The following is a 27497-nucleotide window of genomic DNA, read 5'->3' on the forward strand; positions in this document are numbered from 1 at the left end:
TAAATATTTAAGACATGTTTATTTTGGTATCTCCATTCCCTGGTATAATCATGAGTCTCCATTTAATAGTTTTATAGACAGAATCTTCCATTTGGGCAACTGAATGCCCTTTAGACTTACAGACCTTACTACAACCTCAATGTTTAAATACGTAATTCTACCTCTAAACTGCCAAGAATTTGGGAGTTAAATAAAATGAGAGACAATCACTTTATTTACATAAGTTGTTTGTACATATTTGAATCTTGTTCTAGTCACTGACTCGTTTCCAATATGAAAACCAAATTTAACTTCGTCAGTTTTCTTCAAGATGTTCACATGAATTCTCCAGCTCCTTCCTTGTGAACAAATTCACCTCCACTGAATTAGAGATAAAATCCATTAATACCAATACAGTGAAGTCGAATTTCACAGACATCATGAAAACACAGGTCTAAAACTTTCCAGGATGCTACTATATGTAGCTTTCTGTCCACATTAATGCACTGGAACAAAATATTTAAATACAGGTACAAGGTTATTCCATTCTATTTAAACCCACTAAATACCTTCCAGAAGTTTCATAATTTCATCCATCCTACAAAATTCTTGGAACTGGGAGATTATCCTGTTCAAAAATGTAACCTTGACAAAAGCTTCCAGATTTTAGGAAAAACAATCTTCTAATTAAAAGTTGATTGGTTTGCCAAAAGATGCAGCCAGGTTTGCTTCTCTAAAAGCCTCTGATAAGGTCTGCAAGGGAAGCAATGGACAATTAAACATGAAATAGTGTGGGTCAAAAGAAAACTTGGGTAGCTATTAAGCCTGTGCATGTTGGTAATAATTACCGGATGTGCGTGGCAGACTCGAGCTACATCTTCACAGGAAGCTCCGTATTCCAGAGCCAGGGCAGCTTCATTCACCATTTCTCCAGCACCCTTTAAAATTAAAAAGTAATTATGTTTTCAAGGCAAACATAACTAAATGCCATATAATTAACAAATCAAGCTTTTAGACTTTCAGACCTTATATTTTCTTAAACCTTTGCCTTTTATTACAGCCGTTGGAGAAAAGTCAGACAAAAGCTTAGGAGGAAATGTAACAGAGGAGGAGTTTGGGCTTTGACGCCAAATGGGTTAGGTCCTGCCACTTTGCTATTTTTCTGTTTCATGCAAATTTTTTGCAACTCTCCCGTAATACTGTAAAAGTGAAATATGAACAATTAGTTTATAAGTTAGGAGAAGTGGCATAGCAAATATTGTTAACTTTACTGTTCTGCCACATACCAGGGAAATATACACTTCAGATTCACTAAAATCTAAGCCTTCCCTCAGGAGGTATCTGGGCTGAGAACACACAAAAGTCTGGAAGCAGAGTGCTCTACACCAAGGGTATAATATGCATATATAAAGGCCCCAAACTGTAAACCAAGCTTCACCTGCTATGAAAAGGAAAAAGGTTCACCTTTTTACATGGTAAGAAATTAAAGAGCTGGAGAGAAGGTTTACCAGTTAGGCACTGGCTGCTCTTGCGGAGGACCCAGGTTCAATTCTCAACACCCACATGGTGGCTCACAACTCTAGTTCCAGTAGATCCAATGCCCTCTCTTAGCCTCAGTGGGCACTGCATTAATGCAGTACACAGACATGCATGCAGGCAAACACCCATACACATAAAGTAAAAATAAAGTTTAAAAAAGAAATGAATGAGCAAAGACGACCATCAGAAAGATAAGGTCAGAACCGAGAGTGGGGAAGGCAGAGCAGAATACAACCAGAATCAGCGAGGCCTCATCCTTACAGTCTGAGGTTGTGAAGCATCACTGGTGGGTTTTAGGCAGTATAGAAGTAGATGATATGGTAGGCAAGACTGTGCAAGTGCTATTGTGGTACCTTGCTAAAAGCAAACTTTCACTAGTCAAATTTTCACTGGCAATAATTAGCAACAGCAGAATAGAAATAGCAAGTGTACTAAATTCTGCCTGTTAAATGATTCCCAGAAGTCTTACTGGGATTTCTCTGACTTTGTAATACTTACTGGTCCCAGAATATGTGCTCCCAGTATTCTATCTGTTGATTTCTGTCCAAGAATCTTCACCATGCCATCTGTGTCAGCATTTGTTTTGGCTCTACTGTTTGCAGCAAATGGGAATTTACCAATTTTGTACTCGATACCCTGTGGAGAACAAAAAATGAGAACATACATTAAGCACTGTAAAAGTTGGTTTCCATTAGTGAAATCATCTACCAATTGTTAAGAAAATAAGTCCCAAGAAAGCAATTCTTCAGGGCACACAGAAAGAATGACCAAAGGAAGGTTAATGAAATTTAATGTGGGAAGAAATGTAAGCAAGTATAAATGCTATTTGGCTGTATCCCAAAGCCAAATATTAAAAAATTCTGCAACCATGCCTTAAATCCCAGCATTTGGGAGACAGAGGTAGACAGATCTCTGTGAGTTCCTGGACAGCCAGGGCTACATAAACCCTGTCTCAAAAAACCAAAAAGGCTCTGCAATTAGCAGTTTTTGAGTACAGGTGGCTTATCATCATCTCTACTATTGCTGACAAATCAAAGGAGTAAATGATTCTACCCAAAGGAGTAAGAGATTCTACCCTTATGATTCTAATAAACAAATACATAAGCTATAATGTTCTACAGTTACTAAAGGCAAAGATGTGGGGATTTTTTTTGGTTGTGGTTGTTGTTGTTTTGAGATAGGGTTTCTCTGTGTAGCTCTGGCTTTCCTAGAACTTGCTCTGTAGACTAGGCTGACCTTGAACTCACAGAGATTTGCCTGCCTCTGACTCCTGAGTGCTGGGATTAAAGGTATGCGCCACCACTCCCAGCAAGATGTGTTTTCTAGTCACTGGTGCCATTAGTTCAAATCCCACACTTAGGATTACCTCTTCTTTCAATTGCTCTTCTGATTTGCCAACCCAAGCAACCTCAGGGTGTGTGTAAATCACTGATGGCACACAGTTATAGTCAATGTGCACAGCACCACCAGCCATTCCTTCAACACAAATGATGCCTTCATCTTCTGCTTTGTGAGCCAACATTGGACCAGCAACCACATCCCCAATAGCATAAATACTATCAGAAAAAATAAACACAGTAAATGTCTAAAATCTAAGGAGGTTAGTTATAACATAGAAACATACTTTTAGCTAATAAGTCACCAAAAAGACAATCAAATGCAGCTCTTCAAAAACCAGAGCTAAGTATCTAATCCTTGAGCCATGAAAAATCCAGTTAGTTACATTTAAAGCCTTATTTTCAAAACAGTGTTTGAAATAAATTTAAAATTATTGAAAATGCCCAATACTTGAGAGCCTAAGAAAGAAAGGAGCATCATTTGAGTCTAGTTCAAGACTAGCCAGGACCAAAGAGCAAAATTTCATCTCTAAATAACATAGACAGACAGTTGAAATGTAAATAGAATATTTTCAATTAAAAATATTAGTAATTGGGCTGGAGAGATGGCTTAATTATTAAGAGCACTAGCTGTTCTTCCAGAGGACCAGGGTTCAATTCACAGCACCTACATGGCAGCTCACAGCTGTCTGTTAACTCGCAATTCCAGGGTACCTGACACCTCATGCAGGCAAAACACCAATGCACATTAAAAAATAAATAAATATAAACATTAGTAATTGGGGCTGGAGAGATGGCTCAATGGTTAACCAGCTGCTCTTGCAGAGTACCTGGGTTCAATTCCCAGCACCCCACACAGTGGCTCACAACTGACTGTAACTCCTGCTCCAGGGGATTTGATGCCCTCTTCTGACTTCCACAGGGACCAGGCACATATATGGCAAACTGACATACATGTGTAAAACATTCATACAATAAAAATAAAGATCTAAATTATTAGTAATTGAAGTATTTAAACTTGGTAAAATTATTAGGGTAGAAATGCTATGTATTCCTTTAGAACACACCTGCCTCATCATGTGTCATTTTTTATCTTTATAGAGAAAGAAGAAAACATAGATAATTATTCAACTTACTTTGGAATTTTAGTTTGGAATCTGGTATTGACTGGAATTCTACCTCTGGGATCTAGTTCAATTCCAAGTTCCTCTAGTCCCAAATTCTGAGTAAAGGGCCGTCGACCGATGCAAACCAAGAGTACATCACAAGTGATAACTTCAGCTTTACCACCAGAAGCAGCTTCAACACTAAATAACAAACAGTGGTAACTGTTAACACGTACCTACATCGACAGCTGATTATAATCATGAGTAATTATAAACTATAAATTATAAAAATTATAAACATGAGTCATGCAATCAAACATACAAATTCTTAAAAGTTTATTCTTAAAAAGCTTATAAAAACCAGGCAGTGTAACACAGTGGTAAGAACATAGGTCTCATGGCTGAGGATGTAGCTTAATGGCTTAATGGTAGAATAAGTAAGCATGAATGATGTCTTGGGGTTTGATCCCCAACAACGTAAAAAACATAAAAGATAGGCTGGGTAGTGGTGGTGCACATCTTTAATCCCAGTACTTGGGAGGCAGAGGCAGGAGGATGTCTATGAGTTCCAGGACAGCCAGAGTTACACAGAGAAAACCTGTCTTAAATGCCCCCACCCTGCCCCTCAAAAAAGTATCTTAGAAAGATTTATGTTCAAGTATTGATTGGCTCCATCTATCACCAACCGTGTGACTGTGAAGAAGTTACTTTGTTGAATTAGGTAAGTATTCAATGAGTGCCAGATACATGCTATCAATTTAAGTAATACTATCATCAACCCCCCCCCCATGCATCTGTCTAAAAGTGCTGCGTATATTTTACTAAACATAAGGGGCTTTACCTTTTATGAATATATACAGTGAAAAATATATCACAATGAGACTATCTGATTAGGGTTTTTTTAGCATCAAAATTACTGGCTAATTTGATAGGTAATACTGTATAATAAAAAAACAATAAGATGGGTCTAAGTTATAAAGTCTAGACTACATTTGTTAATCTGAAAACTTGAGTGCTTTTTTTGAGACAAGCTAGGATGATTTGTCAAAAACAAATGTAGCATACTTACGACACATCAATTTTTCCATCTGACTTCTTGGTGGCACCAGTAACTTTTGTATTCAGTTTAAATTTAAACCCTTGCTTTTGAAGTATGCGTTGAAAATTTTTAGATATCTCCATATCAATTCCAATTCCACCCACGTGACCCAAAAATTCAACTGCCGTCACATCTGCACCAAGTCTTTGCCAAACTGAACCCTGAAATTAATTTTTAAGAAAAATCATATAAAAATACACCATTTACTAATTATCTTAAATAATTTATTGTAGTATCTTTTTCAAATGTTCAGGGGAAGCTCTAGGAAAACAGATAATTTTATCTATTTATTCACCTATTCCACATTTACTGGGAACCTACTTACTACAGGCCAGGTACCATTATAGCTGCTAGGCATGTTACTAAACAACAAAACTTGGTGTTTCTGGGGACTTTACAATATGGTAGAGGAAGTCAACAAATAAGTAAAATTCATGCTAGAGGATAATAAAAGTGCTATGAGAAAAGAGAAGACAAAGCCGGGGCCATTTTAGATAGCATGATTACAGTTGCTTCAGTTTGAGTAACATTTACAGAAGGAAATGAAATACAGCAGTGACTGAGAGAAGAGTGTTCAGGGCAGAGGAGAAGAGTAAATACAAGAGTCCTGAGATTAAGTATGATGTTGACCTCATTGATTTCAGCTAAAGTTGTAAATCCAGGATAGGGCGCAGTCCTGAACCTGGACTAATGAATCTCTCAGCCTTCATCACAGTAGCTTCTTTGTGTAGGAGATGGTGATTAATACAGAAATACACAAATGGCAACTGTGCAGAAAATGAGAAGCTATGGAGTGCTCAGCTCTAAATCTATAGCACATCCCTTCCCCCAAGGGTCAGGAATCACTGCGGAAATTGGAATAGAAAGATTTTAAGAGCCATAAGTAGTAGACAAACATCTACGGCAAAACAGTATTTGTTGGTCATGACAGGGCTGTTGCACACAGGAGCTCACAGCGTCTGTGACTGCAAGCATAAGGCCTGTACAAGATTAAGACAGTCAACATCTCAGCATCAACAGGGGAGGGGCTGACAAAATCCCACTCCTAGGTGAGAAGCTATTGGAATTGATAGTGCTGGGGAAATGTATAGTAAGTTTTCTTAGGGATAGAGTACCAAAAAAGCTACCCATGCTCCGGTAGATACACTATACCCATGTACATACAGACAGCACTAAATGGACTCAGTGTGTTTAAAAAGAGAATACATGAAGCTGAGAGAGGAAAGTGGTGGGAGGGATATCAGAAAATCTGGAGTGGAGAGAATGGAGGGTGGATGCTACCAAAATATATTATATGCATGTAAGAAATTCTCAAACAATTAAAAAAAGGAAGCATGTTCTTACTACTAATAATCACTAAGGTCTGTAAAATATTAAGCTGGCTGTGAAAATATTTTCTCAACAAAGGAGAAATGCTTACTTTGGTACTCAAATTTTGACTTAAATTGAATACTACGTTTTAACAAGTAGCATGGCTTTGACTTCTCAATGATTCAATATGAAACAACATAAAATTTGAAATTAGGACTAGAGTAGGGTTCAGTAGCAGAATGCTTGCCTGTAATGTGCAAGACTCAAGTTCTAATCCTAGCACTAGAAAAACAGCAAAAAGGTAGCCTTTAAAAATATATTATTTAACATTTCATATCAAAATCATCTAGTAGTTTAAATGGCAAGAGTATCTTTCTAATTAAGTTTGATTTACACAGTCATTTACAAATTTCATGCATTTTTATGATGAGAATGAACAGAAGATGAGATAACACTTGGCTATAAAAAATCCACAAATATATATAAAACTCAAAATGAAACATGGGATATAATGCCCAAGACACTAAAACACGAGTTGCCTTTTATGACCCCCCAAGTTAGAAAAAGATACAACACCAGGCCACAGTCTTCCCAGCAACTAAGAAGTAGAGGCAGGGAAATCATGGCTTTCAAACCAATCTGGCTACAGAGTAGATTATGTCTCAAAAATAAATAAAACAGGCAACTAAGCTAGGTTTTGAAAGGTAGTTACCATATGTCTACTGAGAAATAATAAAAGCTAAACATGAATACTTATTACATATCAGCAATTGTGCTGGATACTAAGGACACATAGTGAACAAAACAGTTATGATCTCTGTCCTTGTGTTTATGATTTAATGAAATCAAAGAGATCAGGTAATAAGAAACAAAACTTCCAGGTACAACAATACAAACAGCAGAAGCACCAAACTACCTCCACACTCATGAAGCAAGGCTCACAATACTGCAAGAACTGACAAGTGAGAAATACCCTACTGGGTGCACTCGAGGGGCAGAAGCAGGCGGGTCTACATAGCGAGTTCTAGGCCAGCCATGGATACACAGGGAGACATCTTAAAAACTAATCCAAACTAAACAAAAAAGAACTATCCCAGAGGGAATGTTTATCAATAGGTGTAATGTTTGCTCAGAACTGATATTCTGATATAGAGAATTGAGATTGAGGAGAAGAGTTGGCCATAAAGCTGGAGAAATAAACCACCACCACAAAGTGCTTATCCTCAAACAATACTAAGGTTAGATTTTCCTAACAGCCATTCAAAGACTTCAGCTAAGGAAGGGAAGGGATACAATTAAACAACTGTTTATAGCCACTGTGAAGACCACTGGTTATAATTAGAAGTTAAAGTCAGGAAGGTCTAGGGTAAGACATGATGTTGGCATGAACTAGGATCTAAGTAAGTGACTCTCACTGGAACTCAGGGAATGATTATGGGACAAGAGGTCAGGTGAGAAATCAGGTTTCACTCCTAGAGTTCTTGTGGATTTCTCTACAAGAATAACAGCAGACGCACTGAAGAAGGAAATGTTAGATGAGAAATGAGTGTAGCTTTATTGGAAAGGAAAAATGAAGATAGAAAAGTGCTATTATAACTGAACAGAATGCCTACAAAACACATTAAGTGTAGATGCTGTATATTCAGAAATAAAAATCCAGAAGCAGAGTCTTAGGTTATAGATACTGTAAGTCCTTTGGTAGCCGAGATGATAGTGAAAAGAACATTTCATGGATAGATAGGGTCGAGGAAAAAACCTAGCACTGGAATCTAGAGTAATACAATTAAAGGGAAACTGAAAAAAGGAGTATGAATAAATATTTTTTAAAACGGTAAGCCAGAGCATAGATGGAAATCCAGCACGGTAGAAGGTCTGAGAAGCTACCAGGTGGTGGTGGCGCATGCCTTTAATCCCAGCACTTGGGAGGAAGAGGCAGGCAGATCTCTGTGAGTTCAAGGCCAGCCTGGTCTACAGAGCAAGATCCAGGAAAGGCTTCAAAGCTACACAAAGAAACCTTGTCTCAAAAAAACCAAAAAAAGAAAAGAAAAAGAAAAAAAGAAAATAAGCCTGGAAGCTAGGAAATTTCCCAAGGCAAGGAATCACAAAGCTAACTGCTGCCAAACACAGCAGCAAAGAAAACAATCCAATGAATTGAGTAATAAAACCCATTTGTGTCCTTCTCAGGAGTAATTTCTTAGCACAAGAGGTCATGGCCTGAGGATTAAGTAGAAGGTGATAGAACATGAATACTCTTTTGAGAAATTTGATGGAAAAAAGAAAGTGAGAAGAAAATTAGTACCTGAAGGACAAGCTTACAAGAAGGCTTATATTTACATAAACATAAGCATGTGTGTGACACCCCGGTATAAACAGGCATGTTCAACTGTGAATCAAAACGAAAATAGCCAGGTATACACGCCTACAATCTAAAAGGACTACTGTAAGTTCAAGGCCAGTCTGATCTACATAGCATAGTCTAGGCCAGTAAGGGTTATATGAGACCCTCTCTCAATAAAGGGGGAAGGGGTAGAAAGTAGACTGATTTTAAAGAAAGAAAAGAAAAAAATCCACAAAACTAAGTCATTGTGAAGGCAGAAAATCATGTTATAAAGTATAAAGAAGAGGTGAAGAGATCAAGATTACTCTTAGGGAAAATGGTATTTTCACAGTAGCAGGAAGAACAACAAAAGGAGAGCCATGAGACAAAAGCATTTTCATCCCATGCTCTCTCCTATGTGTTACTCAGGAAGTCCCATGTGAGGTAGAGGAAACAATGTGCCAGTAGAGTAGAACAAGAGAAATAAGTGGACATGACAGAGACCAGAATTCAGCTCGAGAAATAATCGATTATCAGCCAGGCTGAGGTTCATGTTAAGGTCTATGACTCCAATAAGAACTTAATACAGGTACCAATCTGAAGGGTCTACTTTCCTCCACGTGAAGAGGATAGCAAAGGAAGATGGACTGCTAAATTCAACCAAGACTATAGAGTTTTTCCAGGCAAGTATGTCAGAAAAGTAAAGTAAGTCAGGCAAGCCTGATGGTAGAGCAGGACTGTAATCCTCAATACCCAGGGGGCAGAGGGAGGGATATCCCATGTTCAATGCCTACTTGGGCTACCAAGTGAATTGAAAGGCCAGCCTTGGCAACTTACTGAAAAGCTCTGACTCAAAATAAAAAGAAGAGGGTATGGTGATATTTTATTTGTGCTAAAATGTGATTTTATTTGTATGTTAATAAAGTTGCCTGGGGATCAGAGCTCTAAGAGCAAGCCATTAAGCTGAAGTCTGGTAGTGGTAGCACACGCCCTTAATCTGATCACAGGGCAGGCAAAATCTCTGTGTGTTCAAGGACATAGCCAGCATGGTGACACACGCCTTTAAGCCCAGTACCAACCATAGAGACCTGGAGGTCTGTATAGACAGGCAGTGACGAAGAAGTCAAGTGGTTGGATTTAGAACCAATGAGAAGGCAGAACAGAAAGGCAATAAAAAGACAGGACACAGGAAGAAGGTCTCTCTCAGGGGAGGGATGACAGCGAGTGGTAAGATACGGTGGTCTTAGCTCTTGGCTGCTGCTCAATCTCTGGGCTTTTAACTCTTCATTTGGTTCTGTGTTTCTTATTTAATAAGACCATTTAGAATTACATCTACAAGAGGGCTGAGGATATAGGTTAGTAGTACAATGCTTGCCTAGCATGCTTGAGGCCTGTATTAACAACTAACACTAGTCCCTATGTTCAATACCCGGTATAAAAAATGGTTAAGTGACTCACTTAAGAGAACAGTGAAAGTAACAGGCTATGGAAACTAAACTGATCAGGAAATCAGTCAAGACAGAAAAACACAAATAATATAAGCTACTGAATTTCTGAACTAGAAAAATCAAGCACCTAATTACAGTGGGAGTAATTAAGAGATGAGTGTGTCCACGAAAAGTCTGAGCTGAGGGCAAGAGAGGCAGAGCAATCCCTGACAGTAAGATGTGATGGCCCTGTAAGAGGATACCTGAAATAAAGGGAAAGATTCGTTACAAGTAAGTAGAAACTTAGCAAATAGGTAAGAAAGGAGAACAAAGCAGGCAGAAGATATGAAATACCATAGTGCTCAGAACTTGGCATTTCTAAAATACACGTTAGGAAGAAGGTAAGAGTCATTGTGTATGCAAGGATAGCATACACAATGCTATCGCTTTATTGGAATGCGATTTGCTCAGAATGAGAACTATTTTTCAGTATGTTACGGGTTATCAGATTAAAAAGGAGGCCAGTTCCAATGATCAGGAAGGATGAGAAAACCAAGAAACAGACTATAAAATAAAGGACATACTAAAGACTAATGATTACCTAAATAAGCTATACTGGAAGAAAAGGTGTATTTGCTATTACTAGAAAGTTTTAAGCAAAACTCAATGTTGACTGACCTAAAATGCTATGTAAAGAATCAAATAGGGGTAGGGTTTTTTGTTTTGTTTTTGTTTTTTAAGATTTTAAAAAATTTACATGAATAGGTGTTTGCCTACATGTATGTCTGTGCACCATGCACACAACGGGTGCCCTCAGAGACTAGAAGAGGGCACAGATCCCCTAGAACTCGAGTTACAGATAGTTCAAAGTCACCATATGGGAAATGAACCCAGTTCCTCTGCAAGAGCAGCAAGTACTCTTAACCACTGAGCCATCTCTCCCTTCTGTCTTGTACCTTAAACATGCCCGATCCTGTTCTTCTTTTTGAGAGACAGAGATTTTATTTTTAATTATGTGTGCATGTGTATGTGGGTATGTGCATATGAGAAGGTGGAGAACTCCTGGAGCTGGAGTTCAAGTGGTTGTGAGCTGCTTGATATGAGTCCCCTCGAAGAACAGTATGTGTTGTTAACCACTGAGCTATCTCTTCAGCCTCCCAAGAGGCTTTAAGTCCCTTTCAACTCCACAGAGATAATATAATATATAATAACTTACCAATTCTACACCAATTACTCCTGCACCAATAACAACCAACTTCTCTGGAACTTTTTTTAAGGATAAAGCTCCTGTCGATGACACTATAGTATCTTCATCAATCTATAAAAAAAAGCAAAATCAAGCAGAATTACTTAGAAAAACCTAGTGAGTTATTAATTGTGATCTCATGTCATAAAATTCATGGCTTCCAAATATCATAATTTCATCAACTCTCATTCAAAATGCTAATTTGATTTATAATTTGATATTCCAAAATAAAAATGATTAATTTTAACTTCATATTTTGTGTTTTGTTGTGTATACATATTTATGTGTGTGGAGGCAAAAGGTCAACCTCAGCTATCATTCAGCTTTGCTAGGACTACAAGCCCATGCCACTATGACCCACTGTTTACATAAGTGTATAACAAGCACTTTATTGACTGGGCTATCTCACTAGCTCTTTTTCTGAGACTGTCTCACTGTGTAGTCTTTGCTGCTAGACCAGTTTAACACTGACCTTGTAGCAATCTTCCTGCCTTTTTCCTCCCAAATGCTGGGATGACAGGTATTCACCACCATGCCTGGCTTAACCTCATACTGAACTCAAACATACTCTAAAATGTTCTATATCTGATCATAATCACTACAAAACAATAAGTAACTTTGCAAGCTAAATGGCTGCCTGATTATAGTGTTTCAGTCAGTAATCACTCAACATTTATAAATAGAACAAATTTATAAAAGCCTATTTTGTAAGAAAGGTTTTAAGAGATGAATTAGAAAACATAAATACCGTGATTCCAGGAAAAGGAGTAACTTCTGAACCCGTAGCTATAAGGATGTTTTTTGTACCAATAACCTGAGTGCTGCCATCGGCTTTTGTAGCTGTGACCTGATTTTTGCCAGTTATTTTTCCATATCCATTGACGTGAACAACCTTTATAAAGTAATATACATATATATATATATATATGCTTAAAATATTTTTTCTGATAGAAATAACAGAAACAGTACTCTCAGTAACACAGAACATAAAATACTTCCTTAATAATATGTAACACATGTAGCAGCAAGAACACTGTCTCATGGATATCTGTTTCAGGGTAGTGTTATTTTCGATTTTGTTTTTTGTTCTTTTTACGGTTTGGATGATGACAAATGCATTACATTTTTAAAATGTTTTAGTACTATTTTAAATCAAATATCCCACAGCAGGCCAAGATCATAGAGCATCATTCTATTAGCATAAAGCAATTATTTCATATATTTCTGGCATCACTTAGTCAGCACAAGGTCCTACTGTCGTGCATATGCATGCACTGCATGGCAGGTGCTAAATCCCCTTATTAAAGGCAAATCTCACCCCATCCCTTATCCTCTCCCCTCCCCCACTTTCTTCTCTCCTTGTCTCCCTCTCCAGTCTCCCATCATCACTTCTTCATCTGCTTCAGCACCTCCTTCTCTTGTCCCCTCCCATCTCTCTTCCCTTCTCTTCCGCCCCAGCCTTTCTCTCTCTTCCTCCTCTTCCTCTCTTCCTGTGGCTTCCCATCTCCAGAGGCTACCCTGTGCCTCCTTTCTTCCCCCCTCAATAAAATCCTCCACATGAGGCTTGTCGCATGGTGTATCTGTCTGTGCCTTCCGCTGTTTGTAAATTAAAACAATGTATATGTGAATCTGAGCACTGAACACCAACTAACCTTATTTTGTTTGAATAAGTGGGCAATTCCTCCTGTTAACGCTTTGACTGCAGAGCTCTTCTGCTCCATCATCTTCTCTAAATTCAAGCGAACTTCTGACACTGTAATTTGTTATATAAATTTGTCATTATTTAAACTCTGAAAGCAATATGTGATAGTTTTTGACTAATCAAGATCTGAAAATATTCATCTCAAAGTTGATAAAACTATATAAAAGACAGTATTAACTTCTAAAATTTAGTAACTGACATAACTATAGCCAGAAAAGCTAAATCACCACATCACAATAATAGAACCTATCAAGCACTGTAAAATGTGCATCTGTGCAAAAAATGCAGTCTAAAATAAAAATGTTCTATTCCACTGTGACATTCTACAAGTACTTTATGATGGTTATTAGTCTGGAAGACAGTTAAGTAAAAATGGCAAAGTAAAACATTACCTGAAATTATAAATATAGACAAATGTTAAAATTTCATGAAACAAAAACAATTAAGTATATATTTCAACATTTCAAAATACAAAAGCATAATATAATGAGTTTAGTTTAATCAGCTAGATTTTAAAATTCACTTAACTCAATACTAAAGCAACAACGTAAGATAAAAAATGTTCAACTCAGCCGGGCGGTGGTGGTACACGCCTTTAATCCCAGCACTCGGGAGGCAGAGCCAGGCGGATCTCTGTGAGTTCGAGGCCAGCCTGGTCTCCAAAGCGAGTTCCAGGAAAGGTGCAAAGCTACACAGAGAAACCCTGTCTCGAAAAACCAAAAAAAAAAAAAAAATGTTCAACTCAACAGAATGCAGAGGAAAAGACACAGCAACCAGCCCATGCAGCTAACACATGCACAGATTCTTAGACATTTCTGACTGCAAAGGTCATGAAGCTAAAAGATAAAGCTTGCCTATTATGCATGTCTTCTGACTATCCCATGTCTTCTAACATCATGGTACTTTCACAGAGTGTGACATATTTGCTACAGTATATACACATCATCTATATGCTGGACTCCCTACACAGCCTCTTTCAGAAAACTACTACTGCAAAAATAAACACCACCAAGTATATTAAGTCTATCTTCTGGAAGTATTTGTCAAATATAACTAGAAAAAAGGGATTAAAAACAGCCCTCCAAAACATGGTAAAGACAATACAGACTAAATGCAAATGTTATAAACAGTCTTCTTTTCTCACTAAACCTCTCCGTTCTCCCTCCCTTCTAGCTCTCTTTCTCTTCTTTCCACCACTAACAACTCAGGTAGGCCTGCTCTCCTTCCTTCAATCTTGCCTGTCAATAGCACAGCACTCAAGAATCTAGCCTCTCCCACATTCGAAAGTTGTGAGGGAAATTAAAAACTGACTTTTCACTGACACCAAAAATAGAACTTAGGAAAAGCTTGCAAAGGCACAGAAGTTGTCATGGTAGAAATTTGAACCTAAGCATTCCTATGTAAATCTCTCTAAATTTCAAGATTTTTATCTCACTCATCCTTGAATAAATATCTGTTCATATATACCAGTATTTAGCAAGAAGAGTCAAGCATGACTGGTACTATTAACTATAAAAAGTATACTTACTTTCAATTCCCCTAGATGCAAAATCTTTTCCATGGGCCATATGGTAATAATGAGAATTATTCAATAAAGCCTAAAAGAAGTAAGGCAAATTTACCAAATTATAAATAGACTCCATAGCAAACTTACAAAATGACATTTTTCTATTTAGAATAGAACACACTACAATATGAATTTATCTTTCCTTCTTACACAATTAACCTAAGACAAACAATAGTGACATAAAACACACAAGAATAAAAACAAAACAAAATTATGTTCTTTAAAAGTAAAATAGTACGAACACACTTCAAAGTGGCAGGTCAAAAGGGGCTTCCTGTTTTCACATACAAGAACATTAAAAAAAAAAAATTTACTAATTAACTTTTCAGTGGCAATGGAAAGCTAAAGAAAAAACAAAACTGGAACACTGGAGTCTGGAAAAGGATGAATGTCCAGAATGTATGATAGGCTGTGACAGTAGTAGAAGGTTTACAAAGGAAAAAGTCTTATAAACATGCTCAGATTCCTTTTAAGGAACTGTATTAGATTACCAATCTAGTCTCAATACATCTCTGTAGTCAGCAGTAGCTAATGAAAAACAATCTTTGCAGCATTTGAAACACATGCTCACCTTTGAAGGAATACAACCCACATTCAAACATGTTCCACCTAGTGTTTCATTCTTCTCAATGCAGACTGTCTACAATCAAAGAGAACATTATTTAATTACATGTAAAGGCATATTTCATTTCACTAAAATTCAAAATATACATGTCTAAATTGCTCTACAAAGCAAGCTACTAAAGTTGTGCTTTTTCAGACTAAAAGAACCCTTTGAAACCTATCATTTCAATAATAAAAAATGAGGATAACTCCAGAGTGAATTAATCTAAAAAGATTTTTGTCCAACATTACCACAAACATGTTTTAGTATTATCACTGTATCTCAAATGAAGTATTTCAGAAAAAAAAAAAAAGCTGACTTTTCTATACTATGAGACTACTATAACCAATAAAGCCCATTAGTCTCAGATTTACAAATAATCTATATTTTAAAAACTAATAATAATTTCCTGAGCTAGAGAGGTGGCTCAGTGGTTAAGAGAACTGGTTGTTCTTCCAGAGGACCTATGTTTAATTCCCAGAACCCACATGGTGGTTCACAACTGTCTATAACTCCAGTCCCAAAGGATCTGATGCCATCTTCTGGCCTCTGTGGGCACTGCATGCACACAGTGCACAAACATACATGCAGGCATGTAAAACACCCAAATACATGGTTTTTTTTTAATTGTCTAATTATTTCCCATGTTTTTACCTGCAAAACATGTTGTGGCTAAAATAAGCTTACCCATAATAAAACAAAGCAACATCTACTTTGGGTCTATCTTACCTTAAAGCCTAACTGGGCAGCTTTGATGGCAGCAACATATCCTCCAGGGCCAGAACCAATCACTGTCACATCTGCATCAACTATAACAAGGGCAGATTGATATAAAATGGTAAATCACTAACATTTACCAAAAACCCTCCAAATAATCAGCATGTTCTACATGGCATTATTTTGTTCCAAGATATTTGATGTTCTTTGATGCAACTAAAAATGGTACAAATTTTGAAATCGCACTTTTATTTTCTATTCATTATAGTATGCAAATACAACTGAATCCTAGAATATGAACCTTATATCCAGCTGCCACTCACTGGTTATCATATACCGAATGATATACCTCTTCTGTAATATGAGGAAGACAAGGGTGATATAAATATAACATTTTCAAGAAGAAAATAAGAGATTCAGAAATGAACTGACTAGCCCAAACTATCTAGCTACTAAGTGGCAGAGACCAACTAAGCTTTTCGACTCTACATCTGGTGTTTTTCTTTTTATTTAATACAATCCTATTCTTTAGTTTCAGCCTTCATAAGTTAAAATCCCAAAGAGCAAAACTTTAAACCACTAGCAAGATGACCTTGGGTGAATAATTTGACCTGCTTCGCTTTAACCCTTCATCTGTAAAATAATCACAAAAAAAAAATTTACTTTGTAATCATAAGACAGAATGTTGAGGGCTAACGGTAATTTTTAAACTGTCAATGGCCTTAATCTCCAAGCTATTTTGCAAGCTTCTCCCATAAATATGTTAATATTCATTCTTACCTCAAAGTGCTCATCATCTGAAATCCTGAACTGAAATAATTCACTTTCTAATCATAATCCTAAAAACTTTTAGTCCTTAAGAATATAATAAGGAGCCAGGCGGTGGTTGTGGCACACACCTTTAATCCCAGCACTTGGGAGGCAGAGGCAGGTGGATCTCAGTGAGTCCGAGGCCACCCTGGTCTACAAAGAGAATTCTAGGACAGCCAAGACTGTTAGACAGAGAAACCCTGTCTCAAAACAACAACAACAACAACAACAAAAACAAAAAAAGAAAAGAAAAGAAGGACTAAAATCAATCTGGGTTCAGGGCTGAAAGATGGCTCAGTGGTTAAGAGTACTGGCTGCTCTTCAGAGAACCTGAGTTTGATTCCCAGCACCACATGGAAGTATACAACCTTCTGTAATGCCAGTTCCAGAGAATCTGACACCCTCTTCTGGCCATTATAGGCACCAGGCATGCAAATGATGAACACATATACATGAGGGCATACACATAAAATAAAGAGAAAATAATATATTTTTTTTAAAATCTGGAGTCAAATAGTAACTATACAACCTTAAATTCTTGAGAAAAAAAATTTTTTCAATTCTTTGTTGATAACAACCTATGTATAATGGTAATGATGTCTAACAGTCTAAGGTGCTGGGTACATACCAAGCACTCAGTAAATGTTGCTTCCTTTCTTAGATCTGCCTGACACATTCTGTCTGGCCAGACTTTAGAAAATAAGCATCCAGCTTTAGTCCCATCCTGGCAAAAGCTGATACTGCTACCCCTGGTGCTAGATCTGAAAAGCCAGTTCAGATCTTATTTTCTAACTCATTAATTTCCCTGTCTCTTACTAAAGCAACTCCACCTTCCTAAGTATAACACCAACATCTTTTCAGTATCTATTTCTCCAGTCTCATCTCCCACCCCATTCTGCATACCCATCAGTACCAAGCAGTTTAAGCTTCAGTGTTCACTTACACAGGATTATACTAGCCTACGTATATGCATTGTTTCATTATCTACAACTACATACTGACTTCAAAATTTGATGTAATATAAGTCTCTGTGTTTACTTGGTTGGGTCTGAGCAGCTGTGGGACTGGCGGGTGTCAGAAATTTGTCCTGACTGTGGGTCAGGCAGGAAAACTCTAGCTACAAGCCTACGTATATGCATTGTTTCATTATCTACAACTACATACTGACAGCATGCATTTCCCATTTCAAACACTAAGCTCTTGGAATATATGTACATGGTGTTTACCCTGCCTCTTATGGTTAGAGAAAAATAAAAAAATTAAAATAAAGCCCAACCTGTAACTGGAATGATCTTTAAAATAAATTTGATCCTATGATGGATCTGCTTAAAACTGATTCCCAACTTCCTATCTGAGAAGTCAACTCTCAATCTTCAATGTGCTAGCACTGTGACCTTTTTAGTGGTTTAAACATACTATACTTCAGCCAGGCGGCGGTGGTGCACGCCTTTAATCCCAGCACTCATGAGGCAGAGCCAGGTGGATCTCTGTGAGTTTGAGGCCAGCCTGGTCTACAGAGTGAGATCCAGGACAGGCACCAAAACTACACAGAGAAACCCTGTCTCAAAAAAACAAAAATGAAACAAAACAAAAAAAAATTTACACACACACACACACCCCTATGCTTCTTTCCACATTACACTATTCACCCATTCACCCATGTCTACCCACCCCTCTTCAGACAACACCTGGGTTTCCTTTCCTGTTGATGTGACAAAATACAGCAACTTAAAGAAGGGTTTATTTTGGATCACAGTTCAAGGTCATGTCAGCCATCATGACAGGGAAGTTAAGACATCGGGAGCTTGAGGAAGCTGGAGATATCACATCCACAACCAGAAAGCAGAGTGCTCAGCTCCCTTTCTCCACTTAATATATTCGAGGATCCCCTGCCCAGGTAGTAGTCACCCCCACAATTAAGATGGATTTTCCCAACCAATCAATGTAATCAAGGTAATTCCTTAAAAGCTAATCCTAACCTCATGGGTATGTATGTCCCCAAGGCTCATCTCCTAGGTGATTCCAGATGCTGGCAAGTTGACAATTAATAATCATGACATACATAAACATGAAATCCTTAAGAATTATGCAACCACTCCCAATCCACATATATGATAGATTTCATAAATCCTCATCCTTAGTCACTAGCCTGTTTATCATGATTACAAGTATTTGTTAGATGTTGTCTTCACCAGGAAGACTGTGAAATCTGAAGTTCAGTTTTGTTTAGATCACTACTATATTCAAGCAGCTAACCAATAATTTAGTACAAAACAGTAATTAAATACCTAAGATATGTCTAACTTCTATTTGCTACATGTATTTTCAGTTCTGTTCTGTGGTAATAAGGAGCCAGTCTGACATTGCTGTCCACAAAAATTAATTCCTCTGACTTTCAGATCTGATGAACACTTTCAGTGAAACAGCAGGACACAAAATCAATGTACAAAAGTCAGTAGTTTTTCTATTAATCAATAATGAACATGCTGTGGAAGAAAACAGGAAGAAATGCATCTCCAATATCATCAAATGAATAAATGAAACTTTTTAAACCTAGTAATAAATTTAACCAAAGAGGAGAAAGACCACTACATTGAAAATTTAAAGCACTGAAGGAAGAAACTGAAGACAACACTAGAAAATGGAAAACTTCCCTCCTCATGGATAGGAAGAATTAATATTGTGAAAATGGCTATATTACCAAAAGAGACAAACAATCTCAATGTAATACCCATCAAAATTTCAATGCAATCTTTCACAAAAATAGAAAACAAAAAACAAAAAAACTCCCGGACAGTCAAAGCAATCCTGAGGAAAAAGAACACCACCAACAGTATCATAATTTCTGTACTATAGCACCATAGCAACAAAAAAAGCAAGGTGCTGGTGTGTGTGGACACACCCACAAAACAGACATGTACACCAATGGAATAGAATGAGACACAGAAATAAAACCATCCAACTACAGCCACATGGATTTTGTTGTTGTTGTTTGTTATTGTTTTACCAAGACTCCAAAAAAGATAGCCTCTCCAACAATGGTGCTAGGAAAACTGGATATCCATACATAGAAGACTGAAACTAGAGTCTCTTTTCTTACAATGTACAAAAACTCAAAGTGGACCAACAACCCTCACATAAGACTCTGAAACTGCTAAAGGAAAATACTTCAGGTACAGGCTAAACAAGGATTTTCTGAAAAGTGCTCCCACAGTCCTGAAAATAACACCACCAAAAACCAAAAAATAGTGATGGCATATGCCTTTAATCCCGGCTCTCAGGAGGCAGGTGGATCTCTGAGTTCAAGACCAGTCTGGTCTACAGAGCAAGTTCCAGGATAGCCAGGGCTACAAAGAGAAACCCTGTCTTGAACCCGCCCAAAAAAACAAAGAACTGACAAATGGGTTGCCTAGAATTGAAGAGCTTCTGCACAGAAACAAAACCTGGAGAGTTCCAAAGAACCAGCTATACAGGTGACAAACAATTGACATCTAGGATAAAGAATTCAAAAAATTAAACAAAAATAATCTATTCAATAATGAACAGACAAAATTTATAAAATTAAGTACAACTGGCCAACAAACACATGAAAAGTTAAACATCCTTCCTTGCCCATAAGGGAAATGCAAGTCAAAACTGCCCTGAGAGTATGTCTCACCCTACTCAGAGTGTTATTATAAAAACAAAACAAACGCTGTCAGGGTACAGGGATAAAAGAAGCCCTTATGGGTTATATGGGTTGAAATGTATATTAATCCAGGCACTATGGAATTTAATATAAATGTTCCTTTAAAAAACTAAAACTAATGCTTAGGAGGCAGAGCTAGGCAGATCCCTGCGAATTCTAGGCCACCCTAATCTACAGACCAAACTCCAGGACAGCCAAGGCTACACAGAGAAACCTGTCTCCAAAAAAAGAAAAAAGAAAAGAAATAATATAAACAAAACAGTGAATGAATGAATGAATGAATGAATGAATGAATGTAAATATGATCTAAATGCAACAAATCAAAGTGCAAGGTCACAGTTAACAGGACATTACACATCTTGATGAATTTGCTTTATAAGAATATTCAAACACCTCCTAGGTGTTCTAACAGAGATCATAAGCTTTGATTTTCTCAAGCTGGTCAACCAATACTCTACAAAAAGAATAAAAATAGTGACTGTAGGGTCAAGAATTAGAAAGATTCTCTTCCCCTCTCTAAGAGCTAACAGAGAGGAATGGCCAAGTAGGACAGACATGAGGCTTTGAGACTGTACCTGGAACAAAACTAAGCCATACATCAGATAATAGTATGGGATTGTAGCTGGTATTATTTTGTATGGTGACCAAATTGGATATTTTGTGATATAGTAACTAAAACAGACACGGCCTCAGTGTTCTTTATCCAGTAAGCATGTAATGAGGATCAACTGTGCCATCTTAGGTACTAAAGAAAAATCAGGGGGCTAGAGAGATGGCTCAGAGGTTAAGAGCACTGGCTGTTCTTCCAGAGGTCCTGAGTTCAATTCCCAGCAACCACATGGTGGCTCACAGCCATCTATAATGAGATATGGTGCCCTCTTCTGGCATACAGGCAGAACACTGTATACATAATAAATAAATCTTTAAAAAAAAAAAAATCAAGCCGGGCGGTGGTGGCGCACGCCTTTAATCCCAGCACTCGGGAGGCAGAGCCAGGCGGATCTCTGTGAGTTCGAGGCCAGCCTGGACTACCAAGGGAGTTCCAGGAAAGGCGCAAAGCTACACAGAGAAACCCTGTCTCGAAAAACCAAAAAAAAAAAAAAAAAAAAAAAAAAAAAAAAAAAAAATCAGTCTTTGCCCTGATAAAGTTAGTATTTTTTGAGGTAAAAAGTTATTAAGTAAAAAATCTCAGCTACATGTAAGTATTATATAAAATTATTGGTATCTCATCTACCCCCAAATCATACTTATTTTATATTTACAATTTGCCAATGTCAAGAGATCACCTACTTGAATAAAGAGTACTCTATCTCTATTTTAGTTTTCTGTTGCTGTGATAAACATTGTGACTAAAACCAACTTAGGGAGGAAAGGGCTTCATCTTAAAGGGAAGACAAGGCAGGAACCTGGAGGCAGGAACTGAAGCACAGGCCATGAAGGAATGCTGCTTACAGGCTTGTTCAGCTTACTTTCTTATAATAGCTCATGACTACCTGCTACAGTGAATTTGACCCTTCCACATCAAGAAAACAAGCTACATAATGCCCACAGATCAATTTTATGGAGATAATTTCTCAAATGAAGGTCCCTCTTTCCAGGTGACTCTAGTTTGTGTTAAGCAGACAAGAACTAAACAGTATGGTCTCACTCCATTAAAATCTAGCTGGGCGGTGGTGGCGCATGCCTTTAATCCCGGCACTCGGGAGGCAGAGCAAGGAGGATCTCTGTGAGTTCAAGGCCAGCCTGGACTACAGAGTGAGTTCCAGGAAAGGCACAAAGCTACACAGAGAAACCCTGTCTTGAACTCGCCCCCCCACCCCCCCCACGCCAAAAAAAAAAAATCTAAGTGCCTGCCCAAAGACTGAAAAGAAAATAGAAGGCAATGAATATATCTTAACAGTCTCCAACTGTAGGACACCTAAGGCTGTCCTCTGATCCCCACACCTGAATTGTGGCATGCACACAGGTACTCATACACTTACACACACCATAATATAGACACAAAATTAAATAGTAAAATATTTTAAAATTTAAATTTTATGAATGAGTCCAGTAAATAGATCATGTCAAATGTTTTTTGTACTAGGAAGTTAAATACCACACTAAAAGCTCATTTATCCCATTTCAAGTGCTTTTTTTGTTTTGTTTTGTTTTTTTGTTTTTTGAAACAGGGTTTTGCGTTGGATATCTGTATGCTGTAACTGGCTCACACAATATAGCCTCACGGACTACCCCATAATCCTAAAATTTTTCTTTAGTGTCCTCATCTAGCAAGTAGTAGTATGAGAAGCTATGCCCAAATTCCCAAATATACCAAGCTGGCTTTGGTGATGGAATTGGCTCACTCCTTCTCTAAACCCAAGCATATTTGCTAAAATAAAAGGTTGAAAGATTCTTCTGTCCTATATCAGAAAAGCCCTTTGGTGTGGGACAGAGAAAAACCAAATTTTTATTTAAAGCAGGTTGATTATAAATGCAATCTCTTTCTAAGGAAGAAAAGGGGATAGTATAGATATATAGGATAAAAGGGTAGATTAATGAACCTACTTTTAAAGAGCAACATCTTGTTTATAAATGTTTTATATTGCTATGGATTTTAGTTTATTGATACAAGTTTAAACTTAATTTTGTTATACTGTATATATGTTTCTGCTCTCATTTGAGGTATTGTGTTTGTGTAGCTCATTTAGATTGTAATGGATAATTGAAAAATAAAGATTAATAATTAGTCTGCTATGATAGTCAAACTTATAGTCATGTTAAATTTTCTAGGTATACCCAGATATAGTTCAATTAGGTAAGTAATCTTCAGACACTTCAAAGACCTACAGAATATGGCATTGAAAATGTTTTAAAAATTTAGACTTTCTGGACAGTGAGGCATGTCTGTTCCTGGCAGCACGGATTTACTTCAGAGAGGAGGATGGGCATCGAAGACGTTCTATATGCAGTTTATCTTCTTCTTGGCAAAAATAGCCATTTGGGCAAGAAACTGTTCTTGCCTGGACTGCTTGATTGACTGGACATGCAGGACCCATAGGAAGGTGACCACTGAACTTTGCTTGGCAAAATGCTCCTTCAGGTTCCTGCTTCACAGAGGAAACTGCCAGGCATTCTACAGGACACAGAGAAGTGACTGAGAGACACTAGGCCTGTGGGCTGAAGACAGATGCCCCAACTTTATAAAGGAACTTTGGATGACTGTCCAGGCTGCCAGCTGTCTCTGTCTGCTCTCACAAGACTCCCAAAAGCTGCTTGTCCTTCTCCTGTTTCTCAGGTAATATTATATCCTTCTGAGGTCTATGATGTAGTTGAAGACTAGATAGTTATGATTTTCTTAGTTATGATAAAAGATAAGTTAGATATGAAACCTTAGACTCACAAATATACGATAGATAGGATATCCTCTTTAATTTTGCCAAATACAAATAGACTAGGTATTATAAATAGACTAGATATTGCAAATGTAATTCTTGCTTGATAATTGTTTTGTTATATGTAATTTTACTATGTCAAAATCTTCCTTTTTGGAAAAAAAAGAGGGAGGGAGTGCTGTGAATATCTGTATGCTGTGAATGTGTTGCTCTAATTGGTTAATAAATAAAGTGCTGATTGGCTAGTAGCCAGGCAGGAAATATGGGTGGAACAAAGAGAGAGGAGAATGCTGGGAAGTGGAAGGCTGAGTCAGGAGACGCTGCCAGCTGCCACCATGAGAAGTAACATGTAAAGATACCAGTAAGCCACGAGCCACGTGGCAAGGTATAGATTAATAGAAATGGGTTAATTTAAGATATAAGAACTAGATAGCAAGAAGCCTGCCACGGCCATACAGCTTTAAGTAATATAAGTCTCTGTGTGTTTACTTGGATCCAAGCAGCTGTGGGACTGGCAGGTGAGGGAGATTTGTTCAGCTACTGGGTTTCTCTGTGTAGTTTTGGTGCCTGTCCTGGATCTCACTCTGTAGACCAGGCTGGCATTGAACTCAGAGATCCTAGCTCTGCCTCCCAAGCGCTGGGGATTAAAGGCATGTGCCACCACCGCCCAGCCCTCCAAGTGATTATTAAAAATATGTATTTTTTTTATAGAAAATTCAAAACCTCAAGAAAGCATTGAGAAAATTATACATCCCACAGCTCCCTTTTATGGTAGTCTTAAAAATTTTCATTCAAGATGTCAAAAAGCTTTGAAACAACCAAAACGATCTGACCCAGTGGATAAAATTAATTCTTAAAAGCTGTAATCACATGAAATTGCTCAGCTCAAAACCCCCTTGTGGCTCTCCATCACAACTGGAGTAAAATCTATACCACCTGGTCTGGCTTAGAAGCACTCCACGATCCCTGCCTATGTCTCTGATTTTATTTCTTGGGACTCTGCACATCCACCCTAGTCTTGCTTTTCCTGGAGGCTCAAAAATTAAGTTCCACTTCAGACCTTTCACAGCCCCATCCCCTCTCAGACACCACCCCCTCAAAAGGCTTTCTCTGACATCCTCTCTAGGATCCTAGTGTTTTAATTTTCAGTTACTCTCCAAACACTTGTTACTTATCTTTTAATACTAGCCTCTAAGTGTCTTAAGAATGGATTCTGAAAAAAAAAAAAAAAAGAATGGATTCTGTCTTGTTTACCTCTTGTAACATACTAGGTGTTCAACAGTAAACTAATGCATAAATTAATTCTAACACTGAGTAACAGTTACTCTAACACTCACTTTCTTTTACATAAAAATGGAAATGAACTGTCAACTAATCTGATTGAAAACACTGCATCGAGCCAGGCGGCGGTGGCGCACGCCTTTAATCCCAGCACTCGGGAGGCAGAGCCAGGCAGATCTCTGTGAGTTCGAGGCCAGCCTGGGCTACCAAGTGAGTCCCAGGAAAGGCGCAAAGCTACACAGAGAAACCCTGTCTCGAAAAACCAAAAACCAAAAAACAAAAACAACAAAGAAAACACTGCATCGAGTACTTACTTGGTTGATCTGCATAAGTTCTTAAAGGCACTGAAGAAACTCCTTGTAAGCCATGAGATATCCGATTGAAATGGCTTCTCTAGAAAAAAAGGACAAAGAAAATTGTCCTGTTAAGTAAAATATAATTTTTACAACGTCCTGGTGACATAGTTAAATAAAGGCTTCTGCCACCAACATTCCCAAAAGGTTGTACTCTAACCTCTACAGACACTCATGCCTACACAGATATATGCAAATAAATAAATGTAATTTAGAAGGTTGATGACAACAAATTGGGGCAAATGTATCAAGCACTGATTCTTTTTTTTTTTTTTTTTTTTTTTTTTTTTTGGTTTTTCGAGACAGGGTTTCTCTGTGTAGCTTTGCGCCTTTTCCTGGAACTCACTTGGTAGCCCAGGCTGGCCTCGAACTCACAGAGATCCGCCTGTCAAGCACTGATTCTTAATGGTCTTTCTGTTACCACAAAGGGTATCCTATCAATTTCCCCTCTTTGTCAATAATATTCAACTTTCACAATCTTTTCTTACCAGATCTGCCTTATTATTATGAATATTCAATGAACCACCGCATATTAACTTAATAAAATATACTCAATGGCTTACAGTTTTATTAAAATGTCAGAAAGCAGGCTAATTTTAATGCCAAAGATCATTTTAGTATTCTAATTAAAAATCTGAAACTTTGAATTCAGGTACTTGAATACTTCAACAACAATCATTTCACTTATTATGCTTTCTAACTCATCTATTTAACAGTCTGTAATCACAACATTTATGAAGATGTTCTGAGCTACCAACTATGAACAGAAAATTAAACTAGGAACATACCAACAGTATCGGTGTACTCACATTCTGGAAGTTCCACAAATTGCATCATAATCTCACACTCTCTAAACACTATGCCTACCATTTCCTAAGACCAGTGAGGCAAAGAAACAATGCAGAGTTCCAGCTCCTATCATAGCGAGCCATTCAATGGAAGGCAGTGACAATATACTCTGATGTAGCAATGTTCTTTACTTGGCGGTAACTTCTGCCCTTGAGATCAAGACATGCCAACCAAAGAAGAGCAAACTGTTCTGAGTTTTAGTCCCAGCTTAGCTTCTCCCTAAAAGAACGGCATTTTGCATGTTACATTAGTTTTTGAGGACACAGACGACTCAGACGTGAAATAAAGAGTCTGATCGATGTATTATCTCTAAAGTTGTCACGCTACCCAGCCACGACGCCGCATACTGGCAGGTGAAATGGGAAAGTGGTTTGGACGACAGACGGCTGCAATTAAAAATGTAAGCCCCTGGGTCTGGCGGATGGAAGAGGGCACTAGTTTAGAGACTCGAACGCAGACCAGACCTTAGAGGAACTCGCATGGCTGTGTGCTCGGACTGACCACGTCTGGGCCATTCGCGCCTCAAGGTTATCTACTCATTCCCAGGTCAGGGTTGGGCTGAGGCAAAAGGTATGATGGGGTGGGTACCCAGCGGGTGACAGGCGTGATTTACTCGTCCCCGTGCCCGGGTAAAGGCCAGGCCCCTCGGCCCACGTCCGGAAGCGGGGTGTGGGGCTGCGGGCAGTCATTCCACAGCGGGGCCTTCCCCGGCCCGGCCCGCGCTTCCCGCTGCCCGCGGCCCCAGGAGGCCAGGCTGAACCAGCACAGAGGCGGGGCCGCGGCGGTTGCCGGCAGCAGGCCGGGTCCAGACCTATGAGCGGGCATCTCTGCGCCTCTGGTCCAGCACCCTCACCTTGGCCAAGGAGCAGTACACACGACTCCAGCTCTGCATCTTCCCTCAGTGCTGACCCTACCGACGGTGCTTTCACCTCCGCTGAGCGACTGGTAGGCTTAGCCAAGGTCTCCCCTCCCTGCGCATGCGCAAGAGAGATGCGTCATCTCCCAGGAGCAGCGCGATTGGCCCAAGCGGCGGAGGCTAGCTGGTCGCTACGTCGTACACTGTCGTAAAGAACGCCATGCTTTGTGGCAGCTGGAGGTTTGGGAACTGTTTCCAAAGTGTCTAGAGTAGAGGTGCAAGTTAAACTGGAAGACGGACTAAATAAGTAAAGTTGTTTGCTCAGTGAAGCCTGC

General features: G+C 38.4%; 1 protein-coding gene across 1 annotated transcript; it reads right to left on the reverse strand.

Annotated features, from left to right (window-relative positions):
• Nucleotides 1–27292, reverse strand: Dld (dihydrolipoamide dehydrogenase). The gene is made up of 14 exons (XM_052738268.1): nucleotides 27160–27292; nucleotides 25419–25497; nucleotides 15964–16043; nucleotides 15202–15270; nucleotides 14592–14661; nucleotides 13014–13114; nucleotides 12110–12253; nucleotides 11332–11433; nucleotides 5031–5221; nucleotides 3992–4162; nucleotides 2885–3074; nucleotides 2017–2154; nucleotides 828–917; nucleotides 1–732 (listed from the first exon to the last, which is right to left on the reverse strand). The coding sequence occupies exons 1-14, from the start codon at nucleotides 27196–27198 to the stop codon at nucleotides 667–669; spliced, it is 1530 nt and encodes a 509-aa protein (XP_052594228.1). The 5' UTR covers nucleotides 27199–27292; the 3' UTR covers nucleotides 1–666.
• Nucleotides 27293–27497: the final 205 nt, after the last annotated feature.

This window comes from Peromyscus californicus, unplaced genomic scaffold (genome assembly GCF_007827085.1).
Source record: "Peromyscus californicus insignis strain IS unplaced genomic scaffold, ASM782708v3 Scaffold_15__1_contigs__length_86483966, whole genome shotgun sequence".
Lineage (NCBI taxonomy): Eukaryota > Metazoa > Chordata > Mammalia > Rodentia > Cricetidae > Peromyscus > Peromyscus californicus.

What these genes read in the sequence shown, in the direction of transcription:
- Dld (XM_052738268.1), bottom strand. Translation starts at nt 27,198, where the DNA reads ATGCAGAGCTGGAGTCGTGTGTACTGCTCCTTGGCCAAG. An exon ending in CTGCCCAGTTAGGCTTTAAG is followed by an intron (nt 15,271 to 15,963) that starts GTAAGATAGACC and finishes CTTTGATTGTAG; the next exon opens with ACAGTCTGCATTGAGAAGAA. An exon ending in CTCCTTTTCCTGGAATCACG is followed by an intron (nt 11,434 to 12,109) that starts GTATTTATGTTT and finishes TTTTTTTTATAG; the next exon opens with ATTGATGAAGATACTATAGT.